At 48.2% G+C, this 23,176-nt stretch overlaps 1 protein-coding gene across 2 annotated transcripts; it reads right to left on the bottom strand.

Moving 5' to 3' along the window:
• Window positions 1–4,643: 4,643 nt before the first annotated feature.
• Window positions 4,644–21,118, bottom strand: AHCY (adenosylhomocysteinase). 2 transcript variants are annotated; one of them, XM_020998767.2, is made up of 10 exons: window positions 20,872–21,118; window positions 16,004–16,194; window positions 15,245–15,320; window positions 11,662–11,814; window positions 9,677–9,789; window positions 8,430–8,637; window positions 8,234–8,321; window positions 7,820–7,937; window positions 6,316–6,510; window positions 4,644–4,850 (listed from the first exon to the last, which is right to left on the bottom strand). In XM_020998767.2, exons 1-10 carry the CDS (start codon window positions 20,897–20,899, stop codon window positions 4,719–4,721), a joined length of 1,302 nt encoding a protein of 433 aa, XP_020854426.1. In that variant the 5' UTR covers window positions 20,900–21,118; the 3' UTR covers window positions 4,644–4,718. The 2 variants fall into 2 exon arrangements, with proteins under 2 accessions (XP_020854426.1, XP_020854427.1); XM_020998768.2 differs by lacking the exon at window positions 20,872–21,118 and adding an exon at window positions 20,299–20,323.
• Window positions 21,119–23,176: the final 2,058 nt, after the last annotated feature.

Raw genomic sequence — 23,176 nt, 5'->3', positions numbered from 1 at the left:
GCCAGGCAAGGGCCAGAACTTCCTGTGGTGTTCTCATTAGGCCGTCAGCCCCCAGGGTGGCGACTATGTGTTCTGGGACCATTGCGCAGGAAATGTCATTAGGAGTGAGACTATAGCTAGCGCTGTGGCCACTGACCCTGCTCCCTATGGGGAGGGAGAAGACCTCATTGGGCACTATTTGTCCGAGACACTGGAAGCCACAAACCCAAACCCACGTCCCTGTGGCTTAGATGTTATCCACTAGTGAAGAAAGTAGTTTCCCATGGATGGGAAACCCAAGTAAGAGGTGCCTCCTTCAAGTGCTTCTTTCTATTCAGTCCTTCGGCAAAGCAGCTATTTTTCTTAATCTTTGTTTCAGGCAAAGTTGAGTCAAGTAATCTGCCTCAGTTCCCTTAATCTGTAAAGTGGGGATAACCCCAAAAGGATTTGATGTGAAACTCAAAAGAACTGAGGGAAAAAATAACAACTCCCCCTTCTGTGTATTTCCATGGCCAAGATCCATGCCTGGCACAGAGCAGGCACTTAATAAATTCCTGCAGTGAACTAAACTGGCCTCAGGGTTAGGAGCCTTGAGCCCAAGCCCCACGCAACAGCCTGACGGTGCAGAGCATTGGTGAATATGGAGTCAGGAGGCCGGCACCCTGGCAGGTACCAGCCATTTGGCTGAGGCGCAGGTTAAATGTCTTCGCCACGGTAGTCTCACACAAGACGGAGACAAACAGCTGCCACACAGGGTTGTTGTGGGAAAGGCTCTTCCCATATCGCCATAGTATGATCATTTCATGGAAAGATGGGAAGCACAACAGGAAGTGATTGATCCATCTAACTTATCACTGCAAGGCCATGGAAGGGCCAGGAGACTAACCCAGGTTACTGATTCCCACAGAAAGGCGGGGATTTTTCCCTTGCCTTGACTTCAGTACTGTAGGTTAGGGCTGAGACTTCCAGGTTCTAGCCAGAGCAGGGAAAGGCACAGGGGTGGGCAGGGGGAAGTGTGGCAGAGTGGAAGGAGCACTGAATTTGGGTGCTGGACAACCTCAGTGTGAATCCTGCCTCTTGTTGCATGTAGGCCGATGGTTCTCAAAGGGTGGGTTTGTGAGGTTTGTGTTGTCCTGTAAGGAACTTAGATTTGCAAATCCCATGGGCATCTGAGACTCTCCCATTCCTCAAGGCAAAGAATAAGACTTTGCTATGAGCAAAAAGTTTGAGAATCACTGCTTTAGGCTCATCATGTTATCTCTAAGGACCTTCAGTTTCTTCCGTTAAAAAAAAGGGGGGGGGATGGAGAGAAAAAGATTGGATTAAATGACACCCCCCCATTCTGTTGCGAGGGCAATTTACTAGATGACCTCTAAAGTCCTTTTTAAATTTTTTTAATCCAGTGATACTGCCCCATTGGAGAAATGACAATTGCTTTTCTAAATCCTCTCCTTGGGACGAGAAGCCCTAGATGAACCTTCCTGTACACCTAGAAACCCAAAATCTAGGCTTAGCCTAGATTCTGAAGATCAGCGAGAAGGGCTGAGCCACCCAGCAGGTTGGCACTGAATGGTGCCAGGTTGGCTCCCTCCACCTAAAGGCTGGGCTTGCTCAGTTTACACTTCCAAACTCAAGGCAATATAAAATTCCCAAGAACCCTGAGGCCTTCTAGGCTCTGTGCCTACCTGTAGGACCACACATTGTTTCCCTTGGAATTTCCATAGTACACTGATACTGCCCACAGGACTCCCATCATTCATGTTGGCAAAGGGTAGACACACTTCCCAGCCAAGACCTTCTTAGTGCAAAGGGACCCCATGGGATAGGGAGGGCAAAATTCTTCCCCCACCTTACCTGGTTTGGCAGCTTACTTCTACCCACACTTATCAATAGGCACATAGCACAGCCCTCCTCTCAAGTGGCCCTCACAACAGAGGTGGGCGGTAGGAAGGTATGTGAATAGTTGAGTTTAGGAGTACCTCAGGATCTGAGATTTAGAGCTGAAATGAACTTTTAGAGTGTCTAATAATTCTGTAGAACAGAAAAGCAAGGCATAGGGTAGGTAGTGAGAAGCTGGCAAACTGAAGCACAAGCAGAAAATGGCACCCAGCCGGATCAGGAGCCTACAGTCCACGGGCACGAGTTGAACAGAGGAGGGCCTGGCTGCAGTGAAGGTAAGCAGGCCGTGATGATGCCTGGTTCCAAGCATGTGAAGAGCTATCACGGGGAAGGGGATCTGACTTGGCCCACAGGACAGCACAAGAAACCACCAGTGGGGGGGAAATACAAGAAACAATTCAACTTGCAACAAAAGAAAAACTTGCTGATGATGGGAGCTGGCCAGAAGTGGAATGAATGGGCTGTTTGCAAGATGGAGTGTTTTCCAACTGCTAGAAAAAAATCGTCAAGCTGGAGCTGGGTAATCGCCTGCAGAACATTCCTGGTAATGGATGGGTTGGACAGATGATTGATAAGGACCTTTCCAACACTGAGATTCTGTGATGCCCAGAGTGGGGAAGCATCACAGGCTCAAGAGCTGATCTAGAGTTCCCAGATCAGCTAATCTAACCTCCTTCACAAACAAGGAAAACTAAGATCCAGAGACAGGAAGGGCCATCCAACTAATAAGAGTAGCAGGGCTGGGATTGGGATCTCTATTCCTAGGAAACATATAACTGTCTAGGATCACAGGATTTAGAGCTGGCAGGACCCCCTGGCTCCCATTCTGCAGATGAGTAAACTGAGGCTGAGAGCGTGAAAGTCTTGCCCAAGGCTTCTGTTGTTCAGTTGTTTCAGTCTCAGTCCTGTCAGACTCTTTGTGGCCCCATTTGGGGTTTTCTTGGCAGAGATACTAGAGTGGTTTGCCATTTCCTTCTCCAGCTCATTTTACTGTTGAGGAAACTGAGGCAAACTGGGTTAAGTGACTTGCCCAGGGTCACACAGCTAAGTGTCTGAGGCCAGATTTGAACTCAGGTCTTCCTGACTCCAGGCCCAACACTGGCCACCTAGTTGCCCTTCGGCATCAAAGCTGGGATTCAAATCCTGGTCTCCAGATTCCACATTTAGTGCTCTCTCCTTTACACTAAGCTGCCTCCCACCACTCCCACCCGAGCCCTCCAGCACTGGAGCTGAGTGCTGTCCTCATGAGGAAAGGGAACCCCCTGCCCCAACTACGGAACCCAAGACTCGGATTAGATGGTGCAGACTCCCCTCCAAAGGCCAGAGCAGCCTTTGAGGTAGCTTAGGTGACAGTCTGCAGAATGGGAGAGGCCTCTAGCAGGGCCCTGAGACCGACCCTCACTTTATAGATGAAGCAAGGGTGTAACAGACCTTCCAGTCCACCTCATTTACGGAACCCATGGGAAGACTAAAGAGGAGAGGCGCGAGCCCTCCAAAGCACAAGTCAGTGGCAGTGGCGTCCAGCTGGCTTTGTGTCTGAACCAACTCCAATGAACTCTCAAAAGAGACCATCCACTTGCCTCGGGTTCCCTCCCTTTCCTTTCACTCACACTGCCACACTTTCCCTATGTCACTTGTGACCTGCTTGAGTGTGGTTTCAGGGGTGGGAGCAGAAAGGAATCCAATCTGAACTGGGCATCCTGATCACAGGAGGGCTCTTAAGCACAGAACATTAAATCAGGAAGGGACCTCGCCTCAGTTCACCGCACCCCCGCTGTAAAACGGAGGAATCTTTAGACTATCTGAAACAGAAGTGTCAACTGCTGTCAGAATGAAGTGAACGTCTCAGACACCTGGAAGCTCAGCTCTGTTGGCTTTAACCACGGCTAGAGGGAAATCTGCCTCACTTAGATCCCTCCCAACCCTGCTTCTTCAAACAGAGGACAATGAGCCTACCTTTCCAGTTGTAAAAGGCTGTCCTGATCACCTCCAGCTGTGCCCAGCACTAACCTCTCACCCTCTTTTCTCAACTGCCCCAGCCCAAACTGCCACAGCATCAAGCTGGCAGAACCCAGGACAAAAGCAGAGATGATTCCACTGCCTTCCCTCTGTTAATTATTTCCTATTCATCCTGTATACAGCTTGTTTTGTATGGATTTGCTTGAATGTTGTCTCCCTCATTAGACTGAGTTCCTTGAGCCTCTTTTTGTGTCCCCAGCGAATAACACAGTGTCTGGCACATAGTAGGCATTTAATAAATGTTTGCTGATTGAATGATAATAAGCTGACTTCAGGTGCTGGGAAAACCTAGCACACTGATGCTGTGGGGGTTGTGGAAAACACTCTGACCTAGAAGCAAGGAGACCCGGGTTTGGCCACTAATGGGGCATAAGCTGGGCACGTCACTCCTTCTCTAAGTCTGTTTCCCTAGCCACAATAAGATAAAGTTGGAATAGATATTCTTCATATCCTTTCCAGAGTTAACATCCTAAATGCTGCCATGGTGCAAACTGTCTAGGGGTCAGAGGTCTAAGGTCAGTGACTATGGGGCCCAATTTGTAGCGGACAACATAGGACACAGTCTCTTCATGGTTCAGAGCAAGGATGCCAGGCTGGCCTTGTGAGGCAGCTTGTTTCTTTGGTTGCTTCCTCCTCCTCCTCCCACCCCTTACCCCAATAACCAGTACCATGCTAGACACAAACATGATCAAAAAAACACCAGGCTGGCTGGTAGCCACAGGGATGACGCAGCAGAGATGGCCGACTAAACCTAGATACCATTTATTACTCTATGCAGGAGGGGCTGGTTGGTCACGTGGAGTCTTTGAGCTGGGCGGGACTCAGTACCGGTAGTGGTCAGGTTTGAAGGGGCCCTCTGTGGGGAGGCCCAGGTACTTGGACTGCTTTTCCGTCAGCTTTGTTAGCTTCACATTGAGTTTGCCAAGGTGGGCCTCAGCCACAGCTTCATCCAACTGTAAGGGGAGAACAAGAGAACGTGAGCCCTGTGTCCCAGAGCCCCAACCTTGGGCTCCTTGACTAGGCTGGAAGAGTACAGTCTCTCTCAGATCCATCCCCTTCTCTCCCACAGCTACCACTCTAATCCAGCTCCTTACTACCTCTCACCTGGACTACTGCAGGAGCCTCCTAATGGGACTCCTTGCCTCAAGGCTCTCCTTTCTCCATTCCAACCTCCATACTGTTGTGAAAGTAATTTTCCTCAACTGCAGATCTGATCATGCCACATGCCCACATTCAATAAAAACTCCAGCAGCTCACCAGAATCAAATACAAACTCCTCAGTTTGGCATTAAAAGCCCTTCACAACCTGGTTCAACCTACCTTTCCATCCTTATTACTTTATAATACATATTATCGTATCTGTTGTTGTCATTCAGTCATGTCCAACTCTTCATGACTCCATTCGGGGTTTTCTTGGCAAAGATACTGGAGTGGTTTGCTATTTCCTTCTGCAGCTTATTTTACAGATGAAGAAACTGAGGCAAACTGGGTTAAGTGAATTGCCCAGGGTCACATAGCTATTAAATGTTTAAGGCTGGATTTGAACTTGGGTTTCTCTGGCTTCAGGCCCAGCACTTTATCCATTGTGCTACCTACCTGCCCCACCTAGCACAATGCCTGACACAGAGCAGGTAAATGGTAAGTGCTTGCTGACCAAGAAAGGCCTGACTCAACTACTTCAAAAGCACAGTCTGGTCCCCAGAGAACTGGGTAGAAACTAAAGGGGAAGACAAGCCTTCCCGACCCCCAGGATGGAAAAGCTACTGGGGGCAGTCAGCCAATACCAGGGACAGAAGACAGCTACCTGCAAACAAGAAGGCGGCCCAGTTCCATGCTGGGTAAGGCTGGGCAGCAACTTTTCCCAAAGCCAAATTACTCCAATTAATTAAATCCTCCAGTCCTAGCCTACTGCAGGCACTTAATAAATTCATGCTGAATTCAGAACGTGAGGTGCAAAGAGCCTGGAGGAGGCAAAAGCTCTGCACCCTTCTAAACCTGCCCCTACCTTTTGGCATGACCTAAGGCAAGTCCCTCACCCTGTGTGAGCCTGGTTTCCTCTTTTTTAACACTGGGCTCAAGCGCCTGCTAGGGAGGACTGGATAGAGACCACAGGGTGTCAAAGGCTCCTTGCAGCTCTGTCAGAATCATCTGCCTGGGGGCAGGAAAACAATCCACAGTGAAGAGCCACCCAGAGAAGCCTAAGCACGCGGCTGGCCTGGCCATAATCTCGCCTGTTTCTCTCTAGGAGCAAGCATCTGCGTGACACTTTGCACTCACACAGCAAGAGTCAGGACTAGAATTTGGAAATCATGATGCTCAGGGATGTGATGGGGGAAAGGCCAATGAGAGAAGTGACAGGAAGCTATCCCTTTTGGTCTAGATGTGTCCCCTGGACCCACCCACACCAAAGCCACTGACCTTCTTGGGGAGGAAGTGCACTCCCACAGGGTACTTGTCCGGGTGGGTCCACAGCTCAATCTGGGCCAACACCTGGTTGCTGAAGGAATTGCTCATGACAAAGCTGGGATGGCCCATAGCACAGCCCAGGTTGACTAGACGGCCTTCTGCCAGCAGGATGATCCGTCGCCCATTCTTCAGCTTATAGCGGTCCACCTGGCCGGGTGGGCAAGAGAGGGGAGGGCTAGAGACCAAGAACAGACCTCCTTCTTCCTTCCTCTCCCCAACAATACCCCCGTATCCTCTACCTTCCAAAAACCACAGAAACTTAAGACTAGAAGTGACCCAAAGGTCACCTAGGCCTAACCACACTTAAATAGGAGTCCATTATTGACAGAATAGTCAACAAAGGGTCATCTAGTCACTTGTCTAGCCAAGTACCTCCTACCCTGGCCATGTCTCTGCCCACATAAATGCCTCATTCTCCCTTCTTCCCTCACTCTGGCTCAGTCTCCCAGGGATGGACAGAGGTGGTAAGGGCCAGTGCCAAGTGACTCCAGGGCTAAAATTACACAAAAAAGGAGGCAGCCCAATGGATGGAGCCAGGCTAGAGGGAAACTGGGTGGGCTAAGGACAGAGCCAGGCACTGTGGGTCCCTGGACTTGTGCCATTCCCCAATAATCACGTTTCCCTTCGTTACTGCTCATACATGCGCACACGTGTATCGCTATATGCAAAGCTGTGTATCAGACACTGGTGGGTGGGAGACGGGACTAGACTACTTCTCTCCAACCCAAGAAAGATCCAAGTGGTCTTGGGGGCTGTGGCAGTTCGAGGAGGTTGAAGAAATTGTTCTCCAGTGAATGTCAGCAACCAGGCTCAACACTGTATAGTCCCTGTCTTCCTTCCCTCAACTAACGCATCCATCGAGAACAGTGACCCTTTCTGTTGGTGTCCCTTTTAAGTGGACCAGAGGGCAGAGAAAGTAGTTCTACGTGGTTGTGTGTCAGTATACAGGAGTGTTTCAGCACAAGCTCCAAAAGGGAAGGGAAGGAGGCCAGGGCTCCACAGCAGACACAGCTCTACTCTTACCCACCTGAAACCTGCCCCAGCCTCCATCCAACCCCAACTCCCTGAACACTAGCCAAGGACAACTTCACCCCTACCATCTTCCCACCTAAGCCAGAGTGCTGTGGGAAGGTCCTTCCATCTCTTTTCTCCAGAGCCTAATGTCACAAGATTCCAGATCTAGAGCTGCAAGGGGCCTTCCAAGAGATCCAAGCTCTCATTTTACAAATGAGGAAATGGAGATCCAAGGAAGACAAGTGAGAGGATGCCATAAGGAGTAGTATCAGAAGTGGGACTCAAATTCAGACCCTCTGACTCCAGAGCCCACGATATCTCCACTGTGCTGTTTCCCTCTGCCTCAGACGGGAACCTTGCACACTCCACAGCTGGCTCACCCACCCACCAGAGAATACAGAAAGAACCCACTGAGTCCCTACACCCAGGCCCAGGCCCTCACCTGAGGCTTCACGTTCACCTTCTCCACAGAATTCTGATTCAGCCACTTGACATCTATTTCCACGTCAAAGTGGCCTATGTTACACACTATGGCGTCATCCTTCATCTGCTCAAAGTGCCTGTGGTGGGGGTAGGAAATGGGCCATGGGCTGAGGGGGAGGTGGGGCAGGAGCTAGGGAACAAAGCAGGCAGGAACTCTTGGCTGAAAGGGAAGAGGAGCAACAAAGCTAAGGGAATGCCTGAGGGCCCAGGGAAGGACAGATGGAAGGGAGGGAGCAATAAAGGAAGAGCCCAGGAGTGCTGGGTCAGAAGGAAAATACAGAGTAGGACAGGAAAAGGTAGGGGAATGTACAGGGAGATGGGCAAGGACACTGGGAGGACAGATGGAGGCCCCCCCCAAGGAGCTGGGCCCCACCTGCCCAAGATGATGTCCACACATCCCGTGGTGGTGACAAAAATGTTTCCCTCTTTGCAGGCCTCATCCATGGTGGTCACCTCATAACCTGAGCACAGACACACACACACACATACACACACAGACATTAGCCCAGTGACCACCCTTGAGGACCCCAAGTCGTGACCCTCATAGCCTGTTCTGGCCCTTTACTCACCCTCCATAGAGGCCTGCAGTGCATTGATAGGGTCTATCTCAGTGATGATGACCCGGGCACCAAAGCCCCGAAGAGCCTGAGCACAGCCCTTGCCCACATCACCATAGCCTGCCACCACAGCCACTTTGCCTGCAATCATCACATCTGTGGCTCGTTTGATGCCATCGATGAGGGACTCACGGCAGCCATACAGGTTGTCAAATTTGCTCTGAAGGGAGGTAAGGAAAGGAGGAAGCAATCCCCCCACAGAAACCAGGAAGCTTTCATTGTGATCCTCCCCAGCTCAAGGACTCAGAATGACTCCCTACTGCTCTCCAGATCCAGGAGCCCTAGATTCTAGTTCCAGTTCTACTATTAGCATGATATGGCCGTTGGTAAGTTACCGCCCTCTCTGGGCCTCAGTTTCCTCATTTCTAAAGTCCCTTCCAACTCAAACATTCTGTAACTCCATAAATCTTGGAATGTCTAATTTTTCCTAATCTATAAAATGGGAAAACCAGTAACTAACAACATTCATTCCAAAGCACTTTAAGATTTACAGAGCCCTTTTATCACAACAACCCCATGAGGCAGGCAGTGCAAGTATTCTGATCCCTTTTTTACAGACGTGGAAACAAACACAGGGTTCACATGCCTTGTCTCTGCTCACAGGGCTGATAAATCACAGGGTCCTAAGACCATGGATTTGGGGCTGGAAGGGACCTCAGAAGTCATTTTACAGATGAAGGCACGAACACCAGAGTGGTTAAGTGACTTACCTAAAGTAACACAGCCAGCATGTGACAGAGTAGGAACCTGTATACAAATTCAAGTCTCATGGACTCCAAGTCCCACACTGTCCACTACATCACGCTGGTCCCTAAGGACTACCACCTCACCTGGCCTGCCTACAGGGTTGTTTCTGAGGCTCAAATGAGAATGAATAAATACTATATACAATGTATAATGCTTTGTATGTATGTGCAGATATACATACATATATACATATGCACATATACATATGTGTACATATATGTGTGTGGATATATACACACACACATAGTATTATATATATATATATATATATATATATAAATATATATAAAACTATCCTGAAAACCATGGGAGGGCCTAAACTAAATCTTGCCCTGCACACTGTGAGTGTGGTTACCTGAGCCTGGCAAATGCTACACTCTGGGGTGAGGGTGGAGAGGCAGCTGAGTCCCTGGAGAGGAGGGGATTTGAAATTCAGGAGAGGATAGTAATACCTTGGTAACAGAATCGTTCACATTGATGGCTGGCACTTTCAGAACTCCACTGGCCTTCATCTTGTACAGATTGTGGACGCCTGTGGTGGTTTCCTCTGAGATGCCTCTGATGTCTGAGCCAAGGGATGCTCCATTAGGACCAGTCCCCTACAGTTCAAGCCCTCTGGAGCCACCCTTAATTAAATCCCCATCATCCATTTAACAGGTGTCACCCTGCTAATAGCCTGCAGCTTGGGAGGGTGGTGGTAGGAAATGTTGTCCTCCCACCATCACAGTCCACTCCTGGCTGGGGGGGGGGGGAAGGAGAAGCCCAGCAGTGAGGTAAGCCAACACTGCTCCCCCCAAGTGAAGTCATTTAATGTGGTACTAGTGTAGGCAGAGGAAGCCTCATGCCTTTCTATCTCCCCTAGAGCTACTCCATTCACTGTGTTGCCAGGAAACCATGGCTTGGAGTTATATATTCTCATTTTTTTTGGACTTTGGAAATGAGGCTGGGACGGAGTTTTGAGCACCCTTGTTTTAAAAAGGAGGAAACTGAGACTCAGAGTCACACAGCAGATTACTAGCAGAGCCAAGACCTGGACCCCTGCTGTCCTGATTCCAAATCCATTCCTCTTGCCACTTCATCATTCTCCCTGCCCCTCAAACCTGCATGTCAGCAGCAGTCAGGGATCACCCAGTGGCTTAACAAAGGCCACTGCTTTTTCCTTTCCATAGGGCATCTCTTTATTAACAGGGAACAATAAGACATACAGCTTTAAGAGCGGACTTTCAGGTATTGGTGGTGGGTGAGGTACATGGGCAAAAGGTTCCTGGGAAGGAACACTCCCTGGCCCCAAAAAGCAGTAAATCTCTGATCTATGGTCCAGATGACCAAAACAGGAGAAACACCCACCTCAGCTCCAGGTCACCAGATTTTTCTCCCCCAATCCAAGCATTTTTTAAATTGTATATGGCTTCACCCAAAGTCCCTCAGGCCTGAGGCTGAGGAAAGGGGCCTGGATCAGGGTTATTTGGGGAAAGGAATCCAGGATCCCCAGCATTCCTACACACAGGGTGCCCTACCATTGCACCCCAGCCATAACTCCTTAGATATTTCTTATAGCTACTTCTCCTTTCAATTCTTCCTGGACAAACTCCACCAAAAAAAAGGAGGCCCCTATTCCAGAATGGAGACCCAGACTCCAAACTGAGATCAGGTCAGAGCCAGAAGGGCGCCCTTCCTCCCTCTCTGCTCTAAGCCCCAAGAACTTGACATAATAGCAGTGTCCAGAATAAGTTCCCAAGGCCATTAGGATGGTTCCTCCCTTTCTCCCTCCCACTCTAGCCTCAGGGGGAGGCTTAGCATGAAGATGGTTCTATGTGGGAGGAGGCTCCCCAGGAAAAGCACCCCCAAGGGCTCTGTTATGAGCTGTCAGTTCACCATCCTGGCCCAGCCTGCTCCCCAGGAGGGCAAAGCCTGGTCATACTAAACTCTGCTCAGGGCCAGGTACACAGACTCCACCTTAGGCTGGCCCTGATTTCCAGGGGAAAAAAGGGATCCTTGAGTTTCCTTTCATAGGATCACAGAGAAGAAAGAGACCTTCAATATTATCTAGTCTAACTCTCCCAATTTACAGATGAATAAATTAAGTTCAGCTAAAGAAAATGACTAGTCCAAGGTTACTGAGCTAATAAGAAAGCTGGGATTTGAATTCTGTTCTTCTAATTCCATTTTCAGGGCTCTTTCCATTGTCTAGTACTGTACTACCCTTGGGAGTGTTGAAAAAGCCACCCTTTTCCCTCCAAGCATCAAAAACGGCCACTGAAGCCTCCTTATCAGGGAAACTCTGACATCCCCCAGCCACCCTGTCTTGGTGAAGCCAAGGTTTCAGGGATTGGCAGCCTCTTTCCTAACCAGACTCCCTACAAGACCCCATATACCACCCCGAACACCCCCAGCATTCTACCCTTGTCCATTCCCGTTCCCCCATGTTCCTCCTTACCCTTCAGGAGCTCGGGGTATTTGGTATGAACAAGGTTGGTGAGGTCCCCACCATCATCCAGGATCATGTTAAGGGGCTGCCCATCCTTGAAATAGAGGGTCTGCTCGATGCACCAGAGATATTCCTCATCGGTCTCCCCCTTCCAAGCGTACACTGAGGCAAGAGTAGGAGAATGAGTGTGAGGAATTCAGCGCAACTGACCAAACATTTGAGTGCGTAAGGCCCTATGCTCAGTACAGGAAGTCCAAAGCTAGAGACACCACACAGGCCAGTCCCTCAAGGAGTTTACAATTGACAAGTTGAGGATACAACATGTGCACAAATAAGAATGCTATAAGGAAGCATGTGATGGAGGCAGAGGAGAGATCAAGACAAAGTGCTCAGGGGCAGCTAGGTGGCACAGTGGATAGAACACTGGCCCTGAAGTCAGGAGGACCTGAGTTCAATTCGGTCTCAACCAAATACTTGACACTTACTAGCTCTGTGACTCTGGGCAAGTCACTTAACCCCAACTGCCTAAAAAAAAAGACAAAGTGCTTTAGGGAAACTGCAGGAGACAGAACTTTCACCTGGGGCATCAAGGAAGGCATCCGCATGGAGGTGACACTTAAGTGAGGTCCTCAAGGAAGAGGAGGATTTCAGCAAATGCAGATGAGGACAGAAAAGGGGTCCAGGCCTGTGTGAAGGCAGGCAGGGCGAGATTAGGGGACAAATTGTAATGCAGAACATTATTTTACCATTTTAGGTAGTAGGGCCCTTTAAGCCGTGAAAAAACAGAAATTACTGCTTAATCTTGCCCCAGACCTCTTTCCTCCCAAATCTAAACAATAGTGAAATGTACTCTTGCATAGCTCAGCACAGCCCGTACCTCCAACACAAATGGATAAGAAAGCTTGCAATATAATTGCTTTAGATAATTATGTTTATACCAGAGACCAGGATACCTGGTCTGGTTTGTGTGATCTCTGACCTGTAATGATGGGGTGCTCAGGTGCTTGTGCTTGTACTTGTACCCCAATTTCTCCCTAGTCTCAGAAACACTGTCCCTGACAGTTTCTCCCCAGCCCAAGAACACTGTGCCTAGCAGTTATTCATGCATAGGCCTCAGCACGACCCTTACCTCTCTCCCTGGTACAGCTACACTGAGCTGGGCTGCTCAGGCCCCAGCCCTCAGATCATGTCTCTGGAAGCCTCCCAATTCCTTAGTAAGTTCCTGTCTTGTGAGAAAGCTTTCCCTTATTGCAGAGCATTCTCTCATCAAGACAGAGGGAGAGGGGTGCCTTGGCCAGCCCAAGGAGTTTTGTCCTTGGCCTGCCCAAGGACTCTTTCTCCTGCCAGACTCCAAAGAGCCGTACCTCTGTCTTCTCCCTCCATGTCCGGTATACTCCCTGTACTTTCCCAGCCATAGCCCCCACCCCTGACACCTGCACCTTTGGATTACCTCACCAGTGTTCCTGGCATTTCTTTCCCATGCTCTTTTCCATATAAACCCTAGCTCAACCCCTGATTGGGGCTGCTTGACTGGGGTGTGCGTACCCCTGGCAGCCACACGCTTCAATAAACCTCCACATTACATTTCTGATTGGGTCTCCGTCTCGCATCTGTTCCAGCATAACAAAACAACAATTCGGTTTGCCTGGAGCACAGAAGCCAGGAGAATGGGATGAGACAAGTCTGGACAGGCAGATTATGGAGAACCTTGGACACAAATCACTATCAGACATTTTTTTTTAATTCTACAAGCATAAGGAGCAATTAAAAGATGAATCAGGGCCAGGCCTCATACATAGCCCACCCAACTAGTGGCTGGTACCAGGAGATCTCCCAGGCCCTGACCTCCAGATCAGGGGACAGGGGGAGCTTTCCTACCAGGGACCTCCCTCTAGTTTCTACACCAGGCTCCCAAAAGCAGAAGAGTCACAGTATCCCCCCCCCAGAAACTTAGTATCCCCAATATTTTTTTCTTTGACTTTTCTAGCAGTATCAGAGACCTATGAGAGGAAGCCAAGCCAGGGGGGAAATCCTCCACCCAACTCCAATCTCAGAACCAAGGATTGCCCTGGTCACCCCCAAGGGAGAGCTCCTGGGCCCCTGAATACAGGGCTTAACCACCTCTAGAGCTGTTAGACTTACCACAAAGTCTGTATTGGGGGATTGAGGGTGGGGTGGGGTAGAGAGAAAAGTAGAGAATAACCAGAGAATAGTTGTAATAATAACAGCCAGCATTCATGTTGTGCTTTAAGGTTTGCAAAGCACTTTACACGTGTTATATAAGACACCACCAAGAAGGAAGCTCATGGAAGGAAAGTGGATGGCAGGTCATGATGCCAACCCCTGTCTCAGTGCACACATGGGAGACTTCTGGTCTGGGAAAAAGGCAGTGCAAGGCATCAGCTTTCCTCTGAGCTCAGTAGAGGGACCAAACTACTAATGTTGCAAACCCTGGGCAAAGGGCAAAAAAGAAACATTCTGCAAACAAAGTTTTTTCCTTCTAGTTCAAAGTCCAGTACCTCAAAGCACAGAGACGGAAAACCAAAGAGGGCGGCCGACTGTACACACCTCGCGCGCCCCCTCACCCTCCCAAGGATGTCATCAGCCTCTCTGCTCAAAGCCATGAGCCTCAGACACAGAACTCTCATCCCCAGAGCCTGCCTATGTTAAGCCACACTCACAGACAGAGAAAATGAAACACCACTCTGTTTTCTTCCTATTCTGAGAAAGCCTCTACCAGCCTCCCAGCTCACCCAGACCAGAGCAGAGCAGGGACCTGATCCCTTCTCATCAGAAGGCCAACCGAAAGCCTAAATTTGTTCCTTGTGGTTTCACCCAGGCTCCCATCATGGTCATTTCCCCATGGGCTGGACAGTCATCATTAATACCAACACAGTACCCCTCCCACCCATCCCTCCAAGAAACATTCCCACTGTCCAGGCCCAACTTCCCCTGGCCACTCCAATCCTACTTCTTTCACAGAATCATACAGTCCCAGAATTTTAGAGCTGGATGGCCCCTGGAAAGGGGCAGCCTGGCACAGTAAAAAAAAAAATGCTAGAATTGGAGTTAGAGGATCTAAGTTCAAATCCCAGATCCATCTCTTGCTACCTGGGGAGTCACTTAACCTGGCAGGGCCTTAGTTTCCTCATCTGTCAAAAGAAGGGGGTGGCCCCTGAGGTCCCTTCCAGCTCTATCCAATGATCCTATGACCCATGCCCTCTCACCCACCCCCAGTCTCATGCCAGGGCAGAAGCCCCTTGAATGGCATCTCCAAAGTTATCAGCACCACTATCTACTGAGGCAGCTCTAGATGACACATGTAAAGCACTATATAAATGCTACCTATTATTCTTAAGAAGTTCTTCCTTCAATCTCATCATAATCTACATCCCTGTAACTTCTCTCTGGTTGGTACTCATTATTCTCTCTGGACCACACAGAATAAGCCTGTGGTCTCTCCCATGTGCTTAAATTAAGCCCTTTAAGTAGCTGAAGTCTTCCCATCCTGGAGGCCTTTTGCTTGAGCTCCCTGCTACCCAAGAGAGTTCCTGGCCTAGGTGGGAGCTACACCCAGAAGAAGAGGCCTTACCAGGAATTCCAGTTTTGGCAATGGCAGCGGCTGCGTGGTCCTGGGTGGAGAAAATGTTGCAACTGGACCACTGTACCTGAAGAATCAGGAAACAAGGGGTCATTCACGAAAACAGAGAAAACAGCAGCCCAAGGTCAATGTAGAGAAGTCAACTTAAAAGACAGAGGCCAAAAGAGCTATCAATCAGTATACATGATGGGTCAAGAAGGTCAACTCACAGCAGGGGTCCCTGGGTTGAGAGTCAGGAGAGCAGGTTTTAGTCCTGACTGCCAGCACTATGTAAGCCTTGGGCAAATCACTTTCCCTTTTCCGAGGACAAAATGGGGTTAAATCTTGCCCCACTTACATCATATACTGTCGTGAGGAATCTCAAGGTGGGGGGCAAAAATCTCATTGTGGGGGCAAAAAAACCCCAAAAAACCTATGACAAGTATAAATGCCTATACAAAAGGGAAAGATCATTTATAGATTTAGAGCTAAAAGGGATCTCAAAGGCTAACTAGTCTAACTATTACAGATAATGAAACCAAGGGCCCAAGAGATCAAGCTGACTTCCCCAAGGTCACACAGATGACCAGAGGAGATTTGAACCGAGGTCCCTCTGGCTCCAAATTCAGACTCTTTCCGCTGTACCTCGACATGGAATAGAGAGGTATCTGTTCACAAAGGCCTCCAGAACTGCCCGAATCACCCCCAGCCCCATGTGTTTCTGCCCCCAGATCCCACTGCTGGCTCCTCTGATACTCTGTGTGGACTCACCTCAGCTCCCAGGGCCACCAGCGTCTCAATAAGAACAGCTGTTTCCACCGTCATGTGGAGGCAGCCAGCAATCCGGGCACCCTTCAGAGGTTTGGAGGCTGAGTACATCTCTCGAAGTTTCATCAGGCCAGGCATCTCATTCTCTGCTATGTCCAGGGCCTTTCGTCCCCAGGCAGCCAGGCTGATGTCAGCTGCGAGGGCAGGGGAGAAGAGAAACTAAGCACCATGATGGGGGGAGGGGAGTGAAGAGAAAGGGGAGGAAGCTTCCCTTTGCTCTCCTATCAAGTATATTCTGAGCTTGCTGCTTCTGGCAAAATTATAAGCTCTTTGAGGGCAGGGGACCTGCCTCACACTTATCAGTCTTTGTGAACCCAAGCCAGAAATGGAAAGCCTCAGGAAATCCCAGAGTCCCAACAGCTGCAAGGAACTTCAGAGTGTACCTGGTACAACTTAGAACCAGTAATGGGAAACTTAGTACTTCTCAGGGTTGCCTGTTACCTTTTACTTTTGGATAGCTGGTTATTTCTTCTTTAAAATATACATCAAAAATACACACACACACAGAGTGCTTTGCAAACTTTAAAAATGCTATATGAAAATCAGTTACATTATTTCTAAATGTGTCTGACTGTGCACATCACTCCCCCGCTCAAAATGTTATAGCAACTTCCTACCGCCTTTAAATCCAAACTTCCTCTTTTTAGCATTGCTATTGGGACTATCCTTCCAGACTTACTACGTGATCACACCCCTGCCTACACTCTACAATCACCCCACACCAGCTTGCTTATTGCTCCTCACACAACATACCAAGGTCTTATAAGGCTGCTCCCCATGCCTTGAATGCCCTCTCTCCTCACCTCTGCTTCTTGTGATCCCCATCTGCATCCACAGCTCAGCTCAAGCACTGCCTCTTACATCAGCCCTTTCCTGGCTTCCCCAAACTGCTAGGACCTGCACCTCAGCAAAATTACCTTTTATGCGGGATATATCTGGAATTTGTTATTGGAATACAGTTTGCATTTGTTTACAGGTATATATACTTTCCAATAGAATATAAGCTCCCTGAGGGTTGGGCCCTTTAAAATTCCGTCAAAGGCAGCTAGGTGGTACAGTGGATAGGCCCTGGAGTCTGGAAGGCCTGACTGTGTGACCCGGGGCCAGTCACTTAACCCTGATTTCCTCCCCACCCCTAATAAAGCAAAATAGAATTTTGTCTTCACTGCTTCATGCCTGAAACTTCCCCCCTCCTCACTTCCATCTACTTCCTGACTTCCTTCAAGCTTCAGCTAAAGTCCCATCTTCTACAAGAAGCCTTTCCTAGACCTCCTTAATCTTAATGCCTTCCCTCTGAGATTTACCCCATCTCTATCTTGTTTGTACAGAGTAGTTATTTGCATGCTTTCTCTCCCCTCAAACTATGAACTCCTAGAGAGGAAAGGCTGTTATTTGAGGGGTTTGTGTTGACTTTCTTTGTATTTCCAGTCCTTAGCATAGTGCTTGGCACCCAGTAGCCACTTCATAAATGCCTGTTGATTGACTGATCATTATTATTGCTTTTGCTCTGATCACAGTTGACTGAACACAGAATTCATTAAAAAAAATAAATCAGACCAAAAACTCTTCTAAAGATTAATTTCTAACCATCTGTTAGCCACCCCCTTGTTTCCCTCCCAGATCTTCAAAAGTGTGCTCCCCAACTTACTATAGTGAAAGCTTCAACTCCCTTTGAGCATTATAGAATTTACAGTACATAACTACTGAGTAGTCATGGAAGGTTTAATCATGGAAGGTTTCCCAGAAGAAATGAGTTTTAAGGCTGGTTCTAGAGGTGAGGGACATGAATTGGCAGTGGAGAAGCAATGACATGTGCAAAGATAAAAAATGAGAACTAGAAATTACTGAAAATCGAGTATGATTGGAGCCTCTGTTCTCCTGGGTTACATTTCTGGAGCTCTAAGTGACCTTAGTGGTCATCTAACCTATCATGTTTACTCTGCAGATGAGGACTTGCCCAAGATCAAATAGGTAGCATGTCCAACATCAAAGCTGGCATTTTTCTAGTGTAATACACTAGAGAACAGAGGTTAGTGAGGTAATGGTTGGTCTTGAATGTTACAGAGCGTCCACATTTGATCAAATACATCACTGAATGGGTGTTGCCTCAGACAAACTGAGACCTGGGAAAGAACTTAGCTTAAAAAGGCCAAGGTCTTCCACTACACCTAGGGCCATCTCAAGTCCTCTGGATCAATATCTTGCCACAAGACCCAGACAGCTCCAGGGGAGAGAGTAAAGCTGGTGACTTTGCATAGCCCTTAAATCCAATTCACTTGCAAATCAAGACATCAACCTTCCCAAAGTCGTTGTCTTCTTCCAGAAGGAAGGACAAACAACCATTACAAATCTGAGACATATAATGTGCAGTGGAAAGAAGGCCTGGGTTTGTCTCTAGCAATGTGACCTTGAGCAAGCCACATAAACCTCTCAGTTTTCTCAGCTGTAAATTAAGGTTAATAGGTTAATTTGTACTACTTCACAGGGTTGCTTGTGAGAAAAAGTATTTTATAAACTATAAAACACCCTCAAAAGGTGCCCTGATGGCATAAAGCGACCACAAACTACTGGGAGCTATCTACTGCAAAGGTCTGGTTATATATAGTATTATACAACAAAGACTCAGTGGCTTAGGAATAAAGAGGTTGATCGGCAGAGACTAGAGAAAAACAGACTGTTAGCTCTTAATAGGAAAAAAAGTTAAATTCAGCAAACATTTCTAAAACTGCTTACTATGAAGGCACTGTTAGTACTGGAAAGGGGCCTTGGACTACAGAACACAGAACCGAGGTGGTAGAGATCATCTAAGCCCTACCATTCTCACTTACTGAAGAGGAAATTGAGATCCAGAGAGCGGGGTCTTGCCCCATGTCTCATGTCAGGTTGGCGTGTCAAAGCTAAAACCAGAAAAGAGTCTACTAACAGCCAATCCAATGCCTTTGGAAAGTCTACAATTCCCGTGAAAGGCTTGTCCCATCACCTAGTGTGTATCTGAGGAATTCCAGGAGCCAAAAGTATTATAGACAGAAAACATAACAGGAGCTTAATAAATGTCTGTTGAATGAATTATACAGTCCGTGACCATCCCTTTCCCTGAACACTAGGATTTCCAGCTTCAAGAAAGCTTCTTGGGGCTCTTTCCATGGGGGCCTTGTGGCTACTATGCCCTGTAGGGGAAACTATAGATTATTTTTGGCAAAACAGATGGCAAGAACCAAGTGAAGGAACAGACAGAAAAACAAAAGCGCCTCAGGGGCAGGGGAGAACATTGTGACCTATGTGCAGAGACAAAATATTACCACCTTCCCTATCCCTCCTGCCAGGCCAGCAGAGCTCCTCCACAAAGTCTTCCTTGACTACATGGAGTTATAGAAAGAGCATTCCACTCTTCAACCCCTCCAACACACAGGCACTTCCCAACAGCCCAAATCACTTCCTCAGCAGACCCTCCAGTAGAGCCTAAGGACTACTGAGACTTACCTTACTTGTCAAAGAGTTCTTTCCATCCTCCAAAGTCTAGCTCAAATCTTACCTCTCCCTGCTGCTATCACAGAGTTTAGCTTGTAGCCCTTTCCGAGCCCTGAGCATCCAGGGCCTTGTATCTTTCTCTGTGTATGTGCAAGAGTGGTATCCTCACCTCAACTATGAATTCCTTTGAGGTGGGGGCACAGGCAGTGCTGGACTCAGAGATGGACGGATAGATAAACACATGCATACACACATAGATGTATGTATATATGAATGACAGATACATACATAGGTGCATGTATGCATATATGAATGATAGATCTAGTTATATTAAGTGCCTACTATGGCACTATGTTAAGAAAATATTACCTTATTTAATCCTAATAAACCTGTGAGGTTGGTGCTATTATCTCCTCATTTCGTTCTTACTCCTGTAACACTTTAAGATTTACAAATCGTTTTCCTCAGAGGTAAGAAAAGTGTCAATTATTTGTAAAACTTTTTTTAATAGCTGAAGAAAGGGGCCGCTCAGAAAGATTAAGTGTTTTCCCCGGATCACACAGCTGCTGGTCGGGGCCAAAAGATGGGAACTGAATCCTGGTCTTCTCACCCCCATGTTCTGGGCTCTTCTCACTTTATTCCCTCTCAGAACCCCAAACGCCAAAACAAGCAACAGAGAATGCCAAGAGACAGCCCACGACGATCAATCCTCCACCCCCGCCCCAAGTCTGTCCCACTTCATTTTTGAATGGCCCAGAGAGGGAAGAGACCTGTCCAAAGGCACCCAACAAGTCGGTGCCAGGGCTAGAATCTAGTAGTCCCAGATCTCCTCCTAGTTTCAAACTTCACGTCCTTCCAGGAGGGCCTCAATTGCGTGGGGAGAGGTTCAGTCTTGGAAGGAGGTGGTTCTCAGTCCCGTAACTCCAGGGTCCAGTTCGGCCCGGTTTCCCAGGATCCCCTATTCACCTGCCCGTTAAAGCCCCGCCCCGAAGCACGCTTTCCGCAGCCCCCAGTCCTACGGCAGCCAAGCGAAATAGGGCATGCTGGGACTAGTAGTTTCCCCTCCACCTCCCGTCTTGGGTTGCAGCCATCGGAGAACTACAGTCCCCAGTGGGCACCGCGCGGGAGACCCGCTAGGTTGTCCCAGGCCAACGTGCCAAACCTTCAATTCAAAGAGACCAAATCCGCGGGTCCCCGCCGGCCGGCCCAGGCACCCACTGCAAGCCGGCCTGTTGGTATCCACAGTGCAACCCCCGGGGAAGGCTGCAAACCCCACCCCATGCAATCCTCGAGTGCGCCGTTACCCAGCCGGTACTCCCTTCTCCCTTCCCCCTCTGTCTTACCGACTTTGTAGGGCAGTTTGTCAGACATGTTGCGGCCTCCTCCTCAGTTACTCAATGACTTAGCAGAGACCGCGGCGCAGAGGCTTCAGGGATGGGGGCGATGGGGCCACAAGAAGGCGGAGGCGAGCGGCAGGCAGCACTAGGAGAGGAGCGGCGTGTGGCCAGGATGCCTTTAAATAGCCTTCCTCCTCAATCTGCATATTCATGAGCGCTCCTTCCAGCGGGGTTGAGGCTGGCGCAGCGCGGGGCTGGGCGGGGCGGAGTAGGGCTGGGCGGGGCCGGCTGAAACTTCGACCCTCCCGGCAGAGTCCCGGCGCTAAGCTTTCCCTACCCGGCGCCCAGCAGCCTGGGGCCTTCCTTCCTGCCTGGGTTCCGCGGGCAAGGCCACGTGATGTGCGCAAAAGCCGGACTATTGTAGAGGCCCTTGATCCCCATGTGACCTTGGTCTAGTCCCTTCTCTTCAGGGCCCGTGGTTTCTTCTAAAATGAGAGGCCTGGACTAGGTGGTGCAGCCCCATCTAGGTCCCAGGAATGCCTCAAGCGAAAGGAGGCCTAGGGCCCAGCAGAACCTCCAGTTGTCGTACCTAATCCTACAGAAGTCTCCAGAGAGAGACCCCAAAGGGAGGAGCTTGTGGCAGTGGAAATGAATGAATGAATGAATGATCTATTGAAAAAAGCATTTAAGTGCTTACTTTGTGCAAACCGTTGAAGATACAAATAGAAAAAGCAAGACAGTCCCTACTCTCACTGAGAACATATTCCAATGGGGGAGACACCACATAATGCAGATTTCAGCGTCAAGTCCAATGGAAAAGTCCTCTCACGTTGTTTCATCTGATACACTCCTGTTTCTGCTGTTGAACTAAATTGTTGGTGTGTGGATATGGAATCAAGAGATCCTTGGGATCCAGTTTCTGCTTAGCAACCAACTATCTCTGGCACTATGGGCGAGTGAAGCCCTCTGTGGGCTTTAGTTTTTCCATCTGTTAAATGAGAATTGCAAGATCAGAATACTATTGGGGCAGCTAGGTGGCGCAGTGGATAGAGCACCGGCCTTGTATTCAGAAGGACCTGCGTTCAAATGCGGTCTCAGACACATAACACTTACTAGCTGTGTGACCCTGGGCAAGTCACTTAACCCCATTGCCTAACCAAAAAATAAAAATAAATAAAAGATCAGAATACTTTATCTGTACTGCCTACCTCACAAAGCACTTTATTTTTTAAAATTAATTCATTTTGATTTATCAACAATCACTTCCATATGCTTTTGAGTTTAAAATTTTTCTCCCCCTTCCTCTCCACCACACAATCTGATATAGGCTGTACATATACATTCCTATTAAACATATTTTCACATTAATGATGTCGTAAGAATTAGAACCAATAAGAGGAACCAGAAAGAGGAAACAAAATACAACAGAAGAAAAAAAAAATAGCAAATAATATGCTTTGATCTGTGTGCGAACTCCATAGTTCTTTCTTTGGATGTGGGTAGCATTTTCTATCACAAGACTTTTGGAGATGTCTTAGATCCTTGTATTGCTGGGAAGGGTTAAGTTTGTCAATATTAGTCATCCCACAACGTGACTGTTATTGTGTACAACGTTCTCTTGGTTCTGCTCACAAAGCACTTTAGAAAGGAAAACATTTTGTACATTTTAAACAAGTGTAGTTCAGTTAGTGTTGGCCCCGCAGTTGTCTGTGTGAAAGGTTTACAAAGGCACTTAAGGTTTCGTCAAGTTTAGAGGGTCTGTGAAAATCTGGGATTCTGACCATTTCCTCTTGACCTATCTGTGGGAGGTAGATTCCATCTCTACTTTAGTAGTCTTGCTTTCCTGGTTTGAAGGTAGTATGCGTGTACTAGAACTGTGTTATCTGTGAAGAAAGCCACCCTGTTTCCCAGCAGGGTCTCACACACATTTATTGGGAAATGCCCTGACCTCTCGGTAATAAGATCACATGGTCTTTGGACCTAGTTTACTTCTAGTTTGGCGACTGTCAGACTTGACTAAGGAATCCCCAGTGTACTTTCAAGATTCCTGGAAAGAAAGGGCTTCTCTCTTGGATATTGATCCAGGGCCTGAGGGCAAACAAGGCCTTAGATTTCAGAATTACTTTACATGACAAGAATTGACTCTTTCCAACATAATCCAGTCTTTCTCAGTATCCATGAATCCCTCTACAGCCTCTCAGGAAGGTGGCTATCTATCCTCTAATCAACATCTTCTGATGCAGTCTGTTCCACTTCCAGACAGCTCTGTTTGTTAGAAAGACCTTCTTTGTATTGATTGAGTTGAAATATG

This window comes from Phascolarctos cinereus, unplaced genomic scaffold (genome assembly GCF_003287225.1).
Source record: "Phascolarctos cinereus isolate Bilbo 61053 unplaced genomic scaffold, phaCin_HiC Scaffold_2;HRSCAF=192, whole genome shotgun sequence".
Lineage (NCBI taxonomy): Eukaryota > Metazoa > Chordata > Mammalia > Diprotodontia > Phascolarctidae > Phascolarctos > Phascolarctos cinereus.
Note: the sequence above shows the minus strand (reverse complement) of the source record. Positions and strands in the feature narration are given on the sequence as shown.

Excerpts from the sequence above, each read along its gene's own strand:
- AHCY (XM_020998767.2), bottom strand. The coding sequence starts at position 20,899 with ATGTCTGACAAACTGCCCTACAAAGTCG. Across the intron at positions 15,321-16,003 it reads TGGTGGCCCTGGGAGCTGAG|GTACAGTGGTCCAGTTGCAA; the intron begins GTGAGTCCACAC and ends CTGATTCTTCAG. Across the intron at positions 6,511-7,819 it reads AGGTGAACGTGAAGCCTCAG|GTGGACCGCTATAAGCTGAA; the intron begins GTGAGGGCCTGG and ends CCACCCGGCCAG.